Below are 18,525 nucleotides of genomic sequence, written 5' to 3'. Positions count from 1 at the left end.
CGACTCTGCCCAGACCCGCCCTGCCTCCATAATGATATCATTTGTATTCTGGTTACCAAGATAACTAATGATCCAGCATCTGGGCAGCAAACAATTACTATGATGATCCAAAACTATAGAGAAATATACATTTATAGACGTATTCCAAGGAAAGGCACAAATTGATGTAAAGTCTTCGCAAAACCCAAAAGGGAGATTTGGGAGCGTGAAACGTACCTTCCCTGATAGGAAATCATCATGGGAATGTTATTACTTTTTGATCCATAGGATGTTACTGATTTTGTGGGAAGACTAGTTACTTTTGTTGTGGACACTGGGGCTTATTTACTAAGGGTCACAGATCGCACTTTGGTCGGATTTTCAAGGTTTTTGGGGTTTGCATTGCTGTGACGAGTATTTAACTGGCCGAGGGATTTAACATTTAAATTGTGTTGCAAGACAATGCACTTACATACACCGGGAAGAAGAAGGTGAACTCCGGTGGGGAAGCGACACATGCAGGATATCGTGCGCACGCTCGTAGTGTATCGCGCCAGAGTCCATGATCAGCGGGCACTCCGTACTTCGTAAACTCCTCTGGACGGTTAAGTAAAGGTGCCCACTGTGTCCGGCCATAGATTTGGCCGCATAGCTAGAAAACAACTTTTTACCCATGTCCCTCACTATTGATGTAAATGTGAAACTTCTATGAATTGATAGGACCTGATGTATTACTACAGAGGCTACAGAAGTAGTGGATGTAATTCTAACACACAATCATACTATATGGAGTCATCCTATATTCAAAAGACTATTTTTATGTGGCTTTTATTGATAATCACTAAAAATTGTAATTTTATAAGGACCTGTGGTTCCTCTTTCTTTTGGGTTTTGCATGTGCTTAGAGGTAGGCCATGGAATTATACGGGGGATATGTGCTGTATCCAGTGGTGTCTGTAACAATTTGGTTTCGCTGATGTGAAGTCTTGTTGGGTTACATGTTATGTATTGCATTGGTTGCTCCAGGGGTGATTCTAAGCCTCGTCCCCTGTCCAACAATCTCGCTATTTTTGAGTAATTGCAGCACTCAATATAGAGGATCTAGATTTATGGGGTTTTTATGTTGAAATACAAACTTGAGTGGCATAGGAAGATGGGAGTGCTGCAGCACCAGTAGACGGGTATTGCCATAGTCCGGGTGATGATACAGCCATGCGCTGGAGAGGAGGAGGGGTGAGCGCGGAGCTCACCACACCGTGACCGGACGCCATAGACGTCAATGGGGACCGTCTCCATTACGTCTCCATTACATTAACGTGAATGAGTGCTAAGAATATACAGATGTTTCGCCACCACTGTCCTAGGATATAAAAATAACTCCATACTTAAGGGAAATCTACCACCACAATGATAGACTGTATGCAGATGAGCCTGAGGGACTCCAGGCTCCATTAACACCCATTTCATCCTGGTGGTAGATGCCCTTTAAGTTTGGATCAATCAGTAATGCAAGTGACTACAAGAAACTTTGTGATATTTCTTATCAGAGTAAAGTGCTTCTTTCTCCATTTGCTTTGGCTTTTATGATTTCCCCTCCTAATCTGCTTTTCCCCTGAATTGCTCATGAGACAGACAGGTGTCAGATTACAAAGAAGTTGTATGCATGGGGCGCAGTGAGTCACAGCAGCTAGATCTTAACTCAGAAGGGGCAGGTTAAGACTGCCATGGACCCTGGGCTGTATGAATATTATAGCCCCTACAAGTCTGTAATCACTTCCTACATCTGGTACTAGAATCAGCTTCTTGTGAAATGGAGGATGTGTCACTTCTGCCTGCTTTCAATCTCCGTTTTCAGGATCTTTGGAGGACCTTGAAAGGTCCTGAAATGCCTCTAGTTATGTGTGTATTGAGAGCAGGAACAGATATATGAGGATTTCATGGGTGCAGGACCAGTAATAAAATTTGGTGGGTGGTTTTGATGGCCATAGGCCTCCTAGAAGGCTCGGTCCCCAGGCTTCTGCCCAAACCTATATTAATATCCACTACTGGGAGGAGGAGCAGAAAGTCTCAGCTGCTTTGAGACAACATCAAGATTACAGAAGGAGAGAGTACAGATGAGAGCTGCTGGGAAATGAAGATTACCAGTCACATAATGACTATAAGCAGTGTTACTCCTCATGTACACCCACTAGAATCATTTCTGCTAAGATTTTTGAGAGGTACAATAGCTTGTAGCAATTAAAAGTGATATTCTACTTTTATGTGACTTACATTCACTGTGGTCTAGGAATACAATGAACACGAGTCATACTCCTCCCATACTCCTCCCATACTCCTCCCATACTCCTCCCTGTTGTAGTGAATAAAACTCAACATTTGGACTTATAACCTTCGAGTCTGTGTCATTGCCAACCATCCGGAAGCCCCAGAAGGGCGAGCTTTGTACCATGTGGGGGAGGGGGAGCTTTGTACCATGTGGGGGAGGGGGAGCTTTGTACCATGTGGGGGAGGGGGAGCTTTGTACCATGTGGGTGAGGGGGAGCTGTGTACCATGTGGGTGAGGGGGAGCTGTGTACCATGTGGGTGAGGGGGAGCTGTGTACCATGTGGGTGAGGGGGAGCTGTGTACCATGTGGGTGAGGGGGAGCTGTGTACCATGTGGGTGAGGGGGAGCTGTGTACCATGTGGGTGAGGGGGAGCTGTGTACCATGTGGGTGAGGGGGAGCTGTGTACCATGTGGGTGAGGGGGAGCTGTGTACCATGTGGGGGAGGGGGAGCTGTGTACCATGTGGGGGAGGGGGAGCTGTGTACCATGTGAGAGAGCTGTATACAGGGAGCTGTATACCATGTCGGGGAGGGGGGAGCTGTTTATTATGTGCTGGAGTCGGTGGGTAACTGTATGTCATATGCTGGGGGGGAGGGTAGGTACATACTATGTTCTGGAGGGGTGTTGTATATACTATCTACAGAGGGGGTGGTGTGGTTGCATATAATTAAATGAATGGATCTGTACATAGGGGCTATACAGGCAGTCCCCTACTTAAGGACACCCGACTTAAAGACGGCCCATAGTTAAAGACGGACCCCTCTGCCCCCTGTGACCTCTGGTGAAGTTCTCTGGATGTTTTATTTAGTCCCAGGCTGCAATGATCAGCTGTAAGGTGTCTGTAATGAAGTTTTTTTGATAATCCTTGTTCCCATTACAGCAAAAAAAATTGAAACTCCAGTTTTCACCGGAACAAATTGTCTGGATCTACAATTATAAAATATACAGTTTCGACTTCCATACAAATTTGGCTTGTGGTTTATAGGTTTGTTCTTATCTTGTATGTAACCCGGGGACTGCCTGTATTTTGAATTAACTGGGTGGCTGGAGTAATGTATATAATTGGAGTGTATGTATTTGAAGGCCGTATTGATTATGGGGTCCTGTATGTAATCAGTCCAGTCGGTCTGGTATATATAATAAGTTGTGGGTACTGTACATACTATAATTTACTAACGGGATTATATTTAGGAAATTTGAATTTTTTTTTGTCGGACAGCAAAAACGCTAGAAACAGCCCTGGGCATGCCTATCACACTGGCTAACTGCATGCAACTTTAACTCTTTATTAACCAGTTCTGGGTACCTCTCCAGTCTGTTATCTGGAAATTTCTGTAAACTCTTGTGTTACCCCCTCACCCGCATAGACTGTAAGCTCTTGTGTCATCCCCCCCCCTCATCCTCATAGACTGTAAGCTCTTGTGTCACCCCCATTCATCCTCATAGACTGTAAGCTCTTGTGTCACCCCTCATCCTCATAGACTGTGAGCTCTTGTGTCACCCCCATTCATCCTCCTAGACTGTAAGTTCTTGTGTCACCCCCTCATCCTCATAGACTGTAAGCTCTTGTGTCACCCCCTCATCCTCATAGACTGTAAGCTCTTGTGTCAACCCCACATCCTCAGACTGTAAGCTCTTGTGTCACCGCCTTATCCTTATAGACTGTAAGCTCTTGTGTCACCCCCTCATCCTCATAGACTGTAAGCTCTTGTGTCACCCCCTCATCCTCATAGACTGTAAGCTCTTGTGTTACCCCCTCACCCGCATAGACTGTAAGCTCTTGTGTCACCCCCCCCCCCTCATCCTCATAGACTGTAAGCTCTTGTGTCACCCCCATTCATCCTCATAGACTGTAAGCTCTTGTGTCACCCCTCATCCTCATAGACTGTGAGCTCTTGTGTCACCCCCATTCATCCTCATAGACTGTAAGTTCTTGTGTCACCCCCTCATCCTCATAGACTGTAAGCTCTTGTGTCACCCCCTCATCCTCATAGACTGTAAGCTCTTGTGTCAACCCCACATCCTCATAGACTGTAACCTCTTGTGTCACTCCCTTCCCTTATCCTCATAGACTGTAAGCTCTTGTGTCACCCCCTCATCCTCATAGACTGTAAGCTCTTGTGTCACCTCCTCATCCTCATAGACTGTAAGCTCTTGTGTTACCCCCTCACCCGCATAGACTGTAAGCTCTTGTGTTACCCCCTCACCCGCATAGACTGTAAGCTCTTGTGTCACCCCCCCCCCCTCATCCTCATAGACTGTAAGCTCTTGTGTCACCCCCATTCATCCTCATAGACTGTAAGCTCTTGTGTCACCCCTCATCCTCATAGACTGTGAGCTCTTGTGTCACCCCCATTCATCCTCATAGACTGTAAGTTCTTGTGTCACCCCCTCATCCTCATAGACTGTAAGCTCTTGTGTCACCCCCTCATCCTCATAGACTGTGAGCTCTTGTGTCAACCCCACATCCTCATAGACTGTAACCTCTTGTGTCACCCCCTCATCCTCATATACTGTAAGCTCTTGTGTCACTCCCTTATCCTCATAGACTGTAAGCTCTTGTGTCACCCCCTCATCCTCATAGACTGTAAGCTCTTGTGTCACCTCCTCATCCTCATAGACTGTAAGCTCTTGTGTCACCTCCTCATCCTCATAGACTGTAAGCTCTTGTGTCACCCCCTCATCCTCATAGACTGTAAGCTCTTGTGTCACCCCCTCATCCTCATAGACTGTAAGCTCTTGTGTCACCCCCTCATCCTCATAGACTGTGAGCTCTTGTGTCACCCCCTCATCCTCATAGACTGTAAGCTCTTGTGTCACCCCCTCATCCTCATAGACTGTGAGCTCTTGTGTCACCCCCTCATCCTCATAGACTGTAAGCTCTTGTGTCACCACCTTATCCTTATAGACTGTAAGCTCTTGTGTCACCCCCTCATCCTCATAGACTGTAAGCTCTTGTGTCACCACCTCATCCTCATAGACTGTAAGCTCTTGTGTCCCCCCTCATCCTCATAGACTGTAAGCTCTTGTGTCACCCCCTCATCCTCATAGACTGTAAACTCTTGTGTCACCCCCTCATCCTCATAGACTGTAAGCTCTTGTGTCCCCCCTCATCCTCATAGTCTGTAAGCTCTTGTGTCACCCCCTCATCCTCATAGCCTGTAAGCTCTTGTGTCACCTCCTCATCCTCATAGACTGTAAGCTCTTGTGTCACCCCCTCATCCTCATAGACTGTATGCTCTTGTGTCACCCCCTCATCCTCATAGACTGTAAGCTCTTGTGTCACTCCCTTATCCTCATAGACTGTAAGCTCTTGTGTCACCTCCTCATCCTCATAGACTGTAAGCTCTTGTGTCACCCCCTCGTCCTCATAGACTGTAAGCTCTTGTGTCACCCCCCTCATCCTCATAGACTGTAAGCTCTTGTGTCACCCCCCTCATCCTCATAGACTGTAAGCTCTTGTGTCACCTCCTCATCCTCATAGACTGTAAGCTCTTGTGTCACCCCCTCATCCTCATAGACTGTAAGCTCTTGTGTCACCCCCTCATCCTCATAGACTGTAAGCTCTTGTGTCACCCCCTCATCCTCATAGACTGTAAGCTCTTGTGTCACCCCCTCATCCTCATAGACTGTAAGCTCTTGTGTCACCCCCTCATCCTCATAGACTGTAAGCTCTTGTGTCACCTCCTCATCCTCATAGACTGTAAGCTCTTGTGTCACCTCCTCATCCTCATAGTCTGTAAGCTCTTGTGTCACCCCTCATCCTCATAGACTGTAAGCTCTTGTGTCACCCCTCATCCTCATAGACTGTAAGCTCTTGTGTCACCCCCTCATCCTCATAGACTGTAAGCTCTTGTGTCACCCCCTCATCCTCATAGACTGTAAGCTCTTGTGTCACCCCCTCATCCTCATAGACTGTAAGCTCTTGTGTCACCCCCTCATCCTCATAGACTGTAAGCTCTTGTGTCCACCCCCTCATCCCCATAGACTGTGAGCTCTTGTGTCACCCCCTCATCCTCATAGTCTGTAAGCTCTTGTGTCAGCCCTCATCCTCATAGACTGTAAGCTCTTGTGTCACTCCCTCATCCTCATAGACTGTAAGCTCTTGTGTCACCCCCTCATCCTCATAGACTGTAAGCTCTTGTGTCACCCCCTCATCCTCATAGACTGTAAGCTCTTGTGTCACACTCTCATCCTCATAGACTGTAAGCTCTTGTGAGCAGGCCCCTCACTCCTACTGTTCGATATGACTCTGTAATGTCTTATTTTATTTGTATATGTTCCCCAGAACCTGTAAAGCGCTATGGAATACGATGGCGCTATATAAATAATGATTATCATTACTAGAGTTCAAGACTTTTTCTTTACAGCTGTAAAATGAAGTAATGCTTCTGTTCTTTCCAGCTCTCCTGACTCTTCCGAAGGTTGAACTTCAAGTCAGTGAACTAAACCTGGTCGCTCAAATTAAAGACTATGGAGCAGATTTTACTTTCTTTATCTTTTACTGGAAGAAAGGGGGAGAAGATGATGTAAGTATAGACTGACTATGGGGAGCATTGTGTTCTGCAGACAGGACGGTTTCTCCTTATAGATGTACATAGTGCTGTGTATAGCGCCCTCTGCTGGTGAGATGTGACCGGCTCTCAGAAAAAGAACAGAAGTATATTATAATTTTTTTAAAAAAATAGGTTATTTTTACATTTCCAACACAGTTATGATGCAGGCCACTTCTACAAGGCGAGACATATCCCACCTATACAGGGCTATATAGGATAGTCTCATCTTTCTTGTTGCAGGTGAATTGTATAACAACAAGCAGTTATGATGTATCCACTTATCTGGAGAAAGCCGAGGAAGGGAAAGAATACTGCGCAGAGGTGATCGCATATGCACGACCCATTAATAGGAACAGCAGCAGGAGCGATACAGTCTGTGTGCAGGTTAAAGGTAAAATAAAAAAAAACACTATATAAGAAATTATAGACTTTAGAAATGTTATAAGATGGGAATCTGTTCCGCAGTTTGACTCCTGCTGTAACAACAGCAGTTACTCAGAGCAGGGAGGAGCTGTGCAGAAGTACAGTGATATCACACACCAGTGCACCACACTGCTCAAGTCTAGCTACAATCATGGAATAAAAATTGATTTTTTTTTTTTCAAAGCCCTGTTGTATGGTTACACAGATCTCTAGTGACCATACCTAACACTACTGTAGCTTTGTATGGTTAAAACTGCTTGCAGAACTTGTCATTGAATTTTACCCCATTAAACTACTAGCCCCCTCAGGTAGTGCATAAACTGGCCTTTCTAGAATTCCCTCTTTTATGTAAAATCTCACCCATATGCTTATAAAAATAAAACTCACAAAGTCAGGCAAATATGACTCTTCTTACCTTGTTTTCACTTGAGATGAGTCACATTTACTGGTTGCAGAGGAAGTGTTACTTCTGAAGCCCCTATCTTATGTTCTACAGTACCTAGAAACATGCTGCTTGTGTCATATTAACCATAAGGATATGATCTGAAAGATCCTTATCTTTAATAAGACACAGAAAGCAGGCTTATGGCTTTGTGAGCTATAGACCTGGCAATAAAAGGCAGCTAAAGACCTAGTTGGAAATGTAAGCTACAGATAAAAATCCAGTTATCCTATTTTTAATTGCCCGTATGACCAGTTCTGTAGCTCTCCTGATCTAAAAGATGAGGTTCTTATCTTTAATATTACACAAAAACCATGTTTCTAGGTGCTACAGAACCAAAGATAGGGGCATCTGCAAACACGAAACTTGATTCACTTCATAGGAAAATGAAGTGAGAGGAGTCATATTTGCCCGACTTTGGGGAAGATTTTCTAATAGGTAAACAGGGGGAGATTTCACATATAAGAGGGAATTTTCTAAAGGACATTGTATTCCCTACCTAAGGGGGCTAATAGTTTAGTGGGGTAAAATTTGGTGACAGGTTCCCTTTAAGTGCCTCCAGGGACATAGCAGAAAACCAAGACAGGCCATATCATCTATTATAATAAATAGTGGGATTGTTAGAGATCATGTCCTATCGGACAACTAGAAATAAACAAAGTTGTGTAGGTAGAGAAGTTCAAGGGGGCTGAATACTTTTGCAAGGCGCTGTATCTGTGCTGTATCTGTACTATCCTATATAGTACCTAGGATACTTTTATATCAGATTCTGGAACATACTGTGGTGCACAAGTAACTGTGACCCGGTTCTCTCTATTCCTGTAGGTGCGAAGCAATCGGTTGTATTCATTACACTTCTCTCTATATTTGGGGTGGTTCTGGTCTTTGTGCCAATAGTTTTAGGAGTCTGGAAATTTGCCTACGTTTTACGATACTACTGCTGTCCAGATGAGGATATCCCGGAAATGTTGGTAAGAAAACCTTATTCTGATATCCTTACCAGTCACTGTAACTAGATATATCAAGTGTGTGATGAGCATGCAGGGGGTTGGGAAGTATTTGTTAGAGCGTGCTGTCATTCCTAAATAGTATAGTGTGGTACATGCCCCTAGCATGTAATACATAAAATTAAAGTCAATGCCGAGATATAGCAGAAGTGTCTAAAGTAAAACCAGTTATTCATGGCAACCAATCAGAGCTCAGCTTTAATTGTATGATCTGCAGTGGGAAAATGACAGCTGAGCTCTAATTGGTTGCCATGAGTAACTACAACAGTTTTGCTCTCGGATGCTTCTGATGTACCTCCCACAATGGGCACCCCAAAATGACATTCATCATCAAAAAATATTATTCAAACCAGTACAATGACAGAAGAATAAAAAAGTTTGTTCTTAAAACATAAGAGTGAATAAAAATGGAAAAACGTACTGTTTCCCAAGGCCAAAAAGGGAACCTATCACCTCCACTATCCCCTAAAAGACCCAAACAGACCCAATCTTGTTCATCATGTATCAATTGTTCGTATTGTGTTATTAAATCTTGAAAATGGTCATGCATCTTTTATTAAAACTTTTATTCTCACCCTGACATAAAGTCAAAGAGACAGGGGAGGGCAACTATGCAGTCGCTATAACCCTCGCCGCTGGCACCCACGCCTCTCTCTTCATCCTTGGTGATCTTGTGTTTGCACTGGCCATACACTAACCTAGTGGTGCGCAAGCCATGAGTCAAGTTGAGCCTCTTGCCTCAGGCAGCACCACCTGCAGAAAGATGGGGGGCAGCATCAGGGACACAATCACATACTACAAAGCAGGACCTGACTCCGAAAAATTGTGTCTCTTCACACCCAATGTCAGCAACTGTGTGAGACACTGCGTGGTGAACCCACATACTAAAATAAATAACCTGATATATTACTGTTAGGTACATTCACACGGTGTATTCCCACCGGCCATGCCGCCATTGCCATCTATGAGGACATATATGCGGACGCAAATTTGTGGCCACATACCCACAGACTGCCTCCTGAATGAGGCTTTAGTTGGGGCAGAAGGGGGCACCTCAGGTTCTATGGGTCGTCTGAGGCAGCTCCCCAGGCAACTTGACAAAACTGGTGGAAAAGGCATAATGAATCTCCATCATTATACAGAATACATTTATTAGATTAAGTAAATCACAACTGATGAAAACTGAAGTAATTGTTATTAATGATAAATTAACTTCTCAAATCTATGGGGGAGATTTATCAGAAGTGTCTGAGCAGAACTGTTCTAGTAGCCCATGGCAACCAATCAGAGCTCAGCTTTCATTTTTCCATTGCTGTTTATAAAATTAGAGCTGAGCTCTGATTGGTTTCCATGGGCAACTAGAACAGTTTTACCTCAGACACTTCTGATAAATCTCCCCCATGTGTTTTTTTTCAGAAAGAACCAAACATGGGTCAGAGAATGCTTAGAAACAGTCACTCCAGTGAGGACAGCGAAGAAATCAACAATGTTGAGCTCCTTGAACACAGGCTGCTGGAGAATAGTTCTTTTATAGTCAAAATGCCAAAGCTTTGACATACTATGAAATATATGTCTGATACAAAATGGCTATGAGTCTTCCACAACCTCAGTGGTTACATCTTCAGGACCTCGCTGGAAAATGCGACTCCATTAGAAGAGAACATGGAAAGCGAGACATTATCGACTTGTCCATTGATGTTGTGGAGATGTACATGTATAGTATATGTATAAATTAATAGGTTTGAAGATCTATAATGTCACAAGGTTTTCTGTATGGTGAGTGGAGACTTAGCTGCTGTGACTCACTGCTCCCCTCCCCTCTCCATAGACTTCTATGTAATCTGGCACCCCATTGGGTTTCTGTAGCAGCACACAATTCAGAAGAGATTGTACATGAAGGAAAGATTAGGACAGATTTGAGGCAGGTATGGAGGATGACAAGAGCCAAAGTAAGTGAAGAAGGAAACACTTTGCTCTGATATATTAACTTTTGTTCTTGTATTGTCATGTACAAATGGTTTATACAAAGTTTGTATCGTTACTTTATTATATTTATACGTTTTCTAAATGATAATGTTGGGAGAATGACTTGGGACTCAAACCAGGAAGAGGAGAATACAGAGGTGCATCAGGGCCAGATTAAGATTGACAGAGGCCCCTGGATGCAAAATCTGGTGGGGGCCCCCACTGAATGTAGCCCAGAACTTGTGGTACACATTATAATTCTGAATTATCGTTAATATTCTAAACCCCTACTTACATGTTAGCCCAGCTTCTGGCCTGGCTGGCACAGTGGCAGTAGTATTGAATACTAGCCCTAGTCACCACGTCAGTCCCATGTGCAACTCCTTACCTGAGAGTTCTCTCTCCTCCTCTCACAGATCACACAGTGGGTGGGAGGAAGGTGGGTCGAGTGATTTTTGAGGAAGTAAACCTAACCCTGATTGTTAGGGACTTGGCTGGCGACCTGCACACTGCATGCAGAATGAGATTGAATATGGGTGGACTTTCTGGGTGCGGATGCAACCGAGATCCTTGTCTCAGATCGCTGGCACACCCGTGTCCCTCTATGTGCCGCGGTCCCCGCTACCGCTGTCCCGCTCTTTGGCCTGGACTCTCCACGCTCCTGGCTGCACTCCTCCCACTCCTAGGCCCCCCCCTTGTGCCAGCTCTTTAAGACTTAAAGGGTCAGTGTCCTCCTAATTGGCTCTGGCTAACCCAGCTTGCCCTTATAATCCGGCACCTCCCTTTACTCCCCGCCAGATCTTCAGCATCATTTCCTGCTAATAGAAAGCCCTCCTGTGTTTCCAGTGTACCTCTGCGTTCCTACGTTTCCAGAGATCCTCCATGTTGCTACCATTCCTGTGTGCTGCTGTGCCTTCCAGGGTTCCTGTCCTGCTGTGTCTTCCAGGGTTCCTTTCCAGCAGAATCTTCAGTCCGTGCCAGCATTATCAATGTTCCTCTGTGTGCCAGCGTTACCAGCGTTTCCTGCTGTCATCTCAGGTTTGGACTGTTTCCTGCATTTCCTGCCATACTACCTTGGCTGCTACCGTTGGCCTAGTCGCACCCGTGGAACGACCTGGTGGCACCCCGCCGCAGCAAGACCATCCCGCTTTGTGGCGGGCTTTGGCGAAGAGCAAGTGCCACTTAGACTCCGGTCCCGGGTTGCGGCTAGTTCCATCATCACCTCCCACGTTGGTCCAGAGGGTCCACAGGCTCTCTTAAGAGACTTTTCCACACACTTTCCCCCCTGCAGTGAGTCACTGTCAAACTGTGGAGGTAGAGAATTGGGCACATGTACTCTGCTGCTGTGCATTACTCCTAGAGACAGTCAGCTTACAGCTATGAGTGAAGAGGAGGGGGCCCCTGTGTGCGTGACCTAGGAACCCTCCATATAATCCAGCCCTCGCATACATAGTGATTATGCAACATAAAGAGGTTGGAATAAGTGGAATTTTACTAAACTATTCTCATGTCATTTGTTCTATCTTTGGAACTAGAAAACCTTTAGGAAAAATGTATCCAGTAACTTGTATGCATTTATATTTTATATGAAAGTCATTTTTCATGATAAATGCCTTCTGTAGAGTTCTGGTCAAATAAAGTTGGAATGTTTTTATTAGTATTGTGTTTTTTATATGCAATCTTTTTCAGTATTTGGCCATATTTTTTCCAAATGGATTCTTTTATTCCTTTTCCACTGGTGGTTGGACAATTTGTACTTTATGGAGAAAGGACTTTGGCTTAAAGCAATTTAGTCATCTATAATAGTGGGGTCAATGGCACCTTGCGGGACTGCTGTCTAGTCCTGTACAGTTATCGTGCCTTAAGTTCTGCATGGAGGCAAGTATACCGTATATAATGGTGTATAAGCCAAGTTTATCAGCATGAAAAATGTGCTGAAAAACCTCACCTCGGCTTATACCCGAGTCAATAAAAAAATATACTTATATACTCGCCCTCCGGCAGCCCAGATGCGCAGCGCAACTCCCCTTCTGTTTTCCCTGCGGCTCCTCTTCTTTATTCGGTCTTCTTTAACAGCCGGCATAGACGCAGCCATGTTATCTGCCGGCCGGCACACACTATGACGTCATCAGCGGCCGCATCATAGTATGTGTCGGCAGGCAGAGCGCATGGCAGTGTCTCTGCCGGCTGTTACAGAAGACCAAAGAAAGAAGAGGAGCCGCAGGAAAGACAGAAGAGGAGCGACATCGGGGAGCCACACTGAGCATCGGAGCCGCCAGAGGGTCTGTATATAAGTTTATTTTCTTTTTAAGTGCTGGGCAGGCTGGCTGTATTCTACTGAGGACTGGCAGGCTCTGTAATATAGGGAGCGGGCTGTATACTACAGGGGGCAGGCTGGCTGTATACTTCTGGGGGCTGGCAGGCTATGCACTATAGGAAGCGGGCTGTATACTACAGGGGGCAGGCTGGCTGTATACTTCTGGGGGCTGGCAGGCTATGTACTATAGGAAGCGGGCTGTATACTACAGGGGGCAGGCTGGCTGTATACTACAGGGGGCAGGCTGGCTGTATACTATAAGCAGCGGGCTGTATACTACATGGGGCTTACTGGCTGTATACTACTGGGGGCTGGCAGGCTGTATACTACTGGGGGCTGGCAGGCTGTATACTACAGGGGGGCTGGCAGGCTGTTTACTACATTGAGCTGGCAGGATATGTACTACAGGGGCCTGCAGGCTATGTACTACAGGGGGCTGGCAGGTTATGTACTACAGGGGGCTGGCAGGCTATATGATACAGGGGGCTGGGAGGCAATATACTACAGGGGGCTGGGAGGCTATATACTACAGGGGGCTGGCAGGTTATGTACTACAGGGGGCTGGCAGGCTATATACTATAGGGGGCTTGCTGGCTATATACTACTGTGGGCTTGCTGGCTATTTACTACTTATACTCGAGTCAATAGGTTTTCACAGTTTTGGTGGTAAAATTAGGGGTCTCGGCTTATACTCAGGTCGTATATACGGTAAGTATCAGAACTAAGAATAAGCTCTTATTTTTACAGTTTCCCCTGCTATTAAAACGATAAAACATTTTTCGTTCCTGGACAGCCCCTTTGAACATGTTTGAACATGCTTTTTGTTCAGCAATGAAATAGTCAGTGTACATAAAGACTATGTTGGTAGAGTGCATAAATTAACCCCTTACCGACGCGCACCGTACTAGTACGGCGCTTTCTGAGCCCTCTCCATAGCCGGTAAGTCTTTGCTGCAAATTGCTAGCACCGATCACGGCTTCAAAAAGGTGGCGGCTCCCATGCGCCACCATCTTGCCGCAGATCGTCACTTCCCGTGACATCATCGGGGAGCCGCCTTCTGTCGCCATGACAGCCTTGGGTCTTCAGAAGACCCGAGGCTGTCTCTTTTAAACCCATTCATTACAATGTGCTAATTGCACATTGTAAAGAATGAGGAGAAAAATCCCCATATACTGCCATACTGTGGTATGGCAGTATATGATAGGATCGATCAGACAACCTAAGGTTAAAGTACCCTAGTAAAATAGTAAAAGTAAAAATAAATAAAGTAAAACAAATATATATAATAAAAAAAGCTAAAATTTCAAATCACCCCCCTTTCCCTAGAACTGATATAAATATTAATAAACAGTAAAAATCATAAACACATTGGATATCGCCGCATCTGAAAACTCCCGATCGATCAGAATATGATAACGGTTTTTCACTCCGTTTAACCCCGTAACGGAAAATAGCGCCCAAAGTTGAAAATGGCACTTGAAAAATGTAAAAAAATCTATAAAAAGCGATCAAAAGGTCGCACAGTCCTAAAAATGAAAATGCCATCAAAAGTCGCAAAAATTGACACCACCCACAGGTTTGTACTCCAAAGTATGAAAAAGTTATTGGCGCCAGAAGATGGCAAAAAAAAAAAAATTGTATAGGAGGTTTTAATTTTTGTAAATCTATGAAAACATTAATAAACCTATACAAATTTGTTATCCCCGTAATCATACCGACCCAAAGAATAAAGTAGACATGTCATTTGGGGTGCACAGTGAAAGCTGTAATATCCAAGCCCACAAGAAAAAACGGTGCAAGTGCGTTTTTTTCACAATTTTCACTGCATTTGGAATTTTTTTCCCACTTCCCAGTACACGGCATGGAATATTAAATACCGTCACTATGAAGTGCAATTTGTTACGCAGAAAATAAGCCCTCACACAGCTCTAAAAAAGTTATACATTTTTGAAGGTGGTCAGTGAAAAATGGAAGTGAAAAATTAAATAAAGGGCCAGGTTATTAAGGGGTTAATGATTTGTTTGAAAAAAAATTGTACCTGCTAATTCTGTAATTCTCCACAGCTGGTCCTTGGACAGCACATCTGATAATTCTTTTTCACTCCTCGGTTTAACTTTTTTATGGACCCCTCAGTTTCATTCTATGTATGTATATATGTATATATCTGCCGTATATAGTTATGTCTAAGATGAGTTTTTCAGTACAAAGAACGAAAAAAATAAAAAAAAAACCCACATACATACTCACAATCCAGCGCCCTCGATGCTCTGGTCCCCTCTTCTCCTCCTCTTCCCTCTGCTGTAACAGCTGGCAGAGCCGCGACCATGCGATGCCCGGCAGCATCGGGGGGGCCACACCGTGCATCGGGGACATCTGGAAGGGGAGAATGTACATTTATTTTTTTATGTGCTGGGTAAACAGGGGGCTTGCAGGCTATATACCACAGGGGGCTGGCAAGCTATATACCACAGGGGGCTTGCAGGCTATATACCACAGTGGGCTGGCAGTTTGTATACTACAGGGGACTCGGCAGGCTATATAGTATAGGGGGCTGGTAGGCTGTATACTACAGGGGACTCGGCATGCTATAAACTACAGGGGCTCTCAGGCTATATACTACAGGGGCTGGCTGGCTATATGCTACAGGGGGTTGGCTGGCTGTATACTACTGGGGGCTGGCTATATACTACGGGGGCTGAATGGCTATATACTTGGAGGCTGTGACCAATGCATTTCCCACCCTCAGCTTATACTCGAGTCAATAGGTTTTCCCAGTATTGCTGGTAAAATTAGGTACCTCCACTTATACTCGAGTATATACGGTAGTTTATTGTGGGGGAGCTTTATAAATATATACAATCTCTCTCTCTATAATGAATTGTAACACAATTAGAGGGGGATTGTGTATAAAAATGATAACCTGTTGCTATGATTGAATAATTGAATTGGCCAATAAGTATAAAATAATTGATCAGAGGACACTGGATATATAAATAAGCTATGAAGAGAGCATCACATATTGGGGGTCACTGTACATGACGTAATTTGTTAGAGGAAGGATTATATATTTAAAGCAAATCAATAGCGAGCCCTATATATAGAATAATTTATGACAGGGGCATCATATAGGATATAATTAATAAGGGGGCGCAATACGAGGTGAACTCTTGCACCTGAGCCCATGAGTGTATACAGTAATAGAGCTGTATACTATCTATAGCTGTCAATGACTATTGGAGTAAATAGTCATTGCATCACTTGTAGCTGTTACACATGGCACTAGGGGGCAGCACACGACTGTGTTATACATTGCAGCGTCACTGAAAATAGGAGGAATATAAGACATTTACATATTGAAATCAAAAGATTTGCCAGTGCTGACTTAAGTGTCCCGGAATATACAAAAATAACTGATTCTTATATGTTTTGTGTGTTGTGCCCTATACAAATTGGCTTATGAGGATCCACATATATCAGCTGCTCCTATAGCATCACATGTATACAGGCAGTCCCCGGGTTACGTACAAGATAGGTTCCTTGGGTTTGTACATAAGTTGAATTTGCATGTAAGTCGGAACTGTATATTTTATAATTGTAGCTCCAGGCAAAAATGTTTTTTGGCCCAGTGACAATTGTATTTTCAAAAAATGTTGCTGTAATGGGACCAAGGATTATCAATAAAGCTTTATTACAGACACCTTACAGCTGATCATTGCAGTCTGGGCTTATAGTAAAGCATCCAGAGAGCTTCACCAGAGGGCACAGTGGGCAGAGGGGTCCGTCTGTAACTAGGGGTCGTCTGTAAGTTGGGTGTCGCCTGGAAATGTTATCGGTGCTCTAAACCTGTGATGGGACATGTGTAGTTTTTGTTGCCCTCCTGTATCACTAGTGTGTAATAGCCAAGTGCCCTCTAATGACATAAAGGAGACCCCATCATTGACTGTAAGCTTAATGGTGTTGTGTAGCCCTTTACACGTGGACTAATCTCCGGATAGGCCACCAATACCAGTGCTGGGTAGAGGGAAACCACTGGCAGCAAATAAGGTGTTGGCTTGGGGGCAGCTATTTAAGCTTGAAACCTAATAATGGCTCAGATGTTACAAATTTTAACGGAACATAAAACCAAAATTACTCCTTTAAAAATATTTTTCTACACATAGTTTGGTGTAGAACTACTAACATAGAAAGTATATACACTCACCGGCCACTTTATTAGGTACACCATGCTAGTAACGGGTTGGACCCCCTTTTGCCTTCAGAACTGCCTCAATTCTTCGTGGCATAGATGCAACAAGGTGCTGGAAGCTCCTCAGAGATTTTGGTCCATATTGACATGATGGCATCACACAGTTGCCGCAGATTTGTCGGCTGCACATCCATGATGCGAATCTCCCGTTCCACCACATCCCAAAGATGCTCTATTGGATTGAGATCTGGTGACTGTGGAGGCCATTTGAGTACAGTGACCTCATTGTCATGTTCAAGAAACCAGTCTGAGATGATTCCAGCTTTATGACATGGCGCATTATCCTGCTGAAAGTAGCCATCAGATGTTGGGTACATTGTGGTCATAAAGGGATGGACATGGTCAGCAACAATACTCAGGTAGGCTGTGGCGTTGCAACGATGCTCAATTGGTACCAAGGGGCCCAAAGAGTGCCAAGAAAATATTCCCCACACCATGACACCACCACCACCAGCCTGAACCGTTGATACAAGGCAGGATGGATCCATGCTTTCATGTTGTTGACGCCAAATTCTGACCCTACCATCCGAACGTCGCAGCAGAAATCGAGACTCATCAGACCAGGCAACGTTTTTCCAATCTTCTACTGTCCAATTTCGATGAGCTTGTGCAAATTGTAGCCTCAGTTTCCTGTTCTTAGCTGAAAGGAGTGGCACCCGGTGTGGTCTTCTGCTGCTGTAGCCCATCTGCCTCAAAGTTTGACATACTGTGCAATCAGAGATGCTCTTCTGCCTACCTTGGTTGTAACGGGTGGCGATTTGAGTCACTGTTGCCTTTCTATCAGCTCGAACCAGTCTGCCCATTCTCCTCTGACCTCTGGCATCAACAAGGCATTTCCGCCCACAGAACTGCCGCTCACTGGATGTTTTTTCTTTTTCGGACCATTCTCTGTAAACCCTAGAGATGGTTGTTCGTGAAAATCCCAGTAGATCAGCAGTTTCTGAAATACTCAGACCACCCCCTCTGGCACCAACAACCATGCCACGTTCATAGGCACTCAAATCACCTTTCTTCCCCATACTGATGCTCGGTTTGAACTGCAGGAGATTGTCTTGACCATGTCTACATGCCTAAATGCACTGAGTTGCCACCATGTGATTGGCTGATTAGAAATTAAGTGTTAACGAGCAGTTGGACAGGGGTACCTAATAAAGTGGCCGGTGAGTGTATATATTGGCTATAACTTAAATAGTCTAATCCAGAGAATGAAAAGAAAAAATGGAGAAAAATACTGTTTCTCCCTAATCCCTCTTAGAGAAATGTAA

At 44.5% G+C, this 18,525-nt stretch overlaps 1 protein-coding gene across 3 annotated transcripts in view; it reads left to right on the top strand.

Moving 5' to 3' along the window:
- IL20RB (interleukin 20 receptor subunit beta) overlaps window positions 1-10,303 on the top strand; it is a 37,698-nt gene extending 27,395 nt beyond the window's left edge. For all 3 annotated transcript variants that reach the window (XM_072143456.1, XM_072143453.1, XM_072143455.1), the window contains exons 4-7: window positions 6,709-6,833; window positions 7,101-7,251; window positions 8,551-8,696; window positions 10,149-10,303. In XM_072143456.1, the coding sequence (XP_071999557.1) occupies window positions 6,709-6,833; window positions 7,101-7,251; window positions 8,551-8,696; window positions 10,149-10,286 (560 nt within the window). In that variant the 3' untranslated portion in view covers window positions 10,287-10,303. The remainder of the gene's footprint in view (window positions 1-6,708; window positions 6,834-7,100; window positions 7,252-8,550; window positions 8,697-10,148) is intronic.
- Window positions 10,304-18,525: the final 8,222 nt, after the last annotated feature.

This window comes from Engystomops pustulosus, chromosome 3 (assembly GCF_040894005.1).
Source record: "Engystomops pustulosus chromosome 3, aEngPut4.maternal, whole genome shotgun sequence".
NCBI lineage: Eukaryota > Metazoa > Chordata > Amphibia > Anura > Leptodactylidae > Engystomops > Engystomops pustulosus.
The sequence above is the reverse complement of the archived record's forward strand: the minus strand, read 5'-3'. Positions and strand labels throughout refer to the sequence as shown.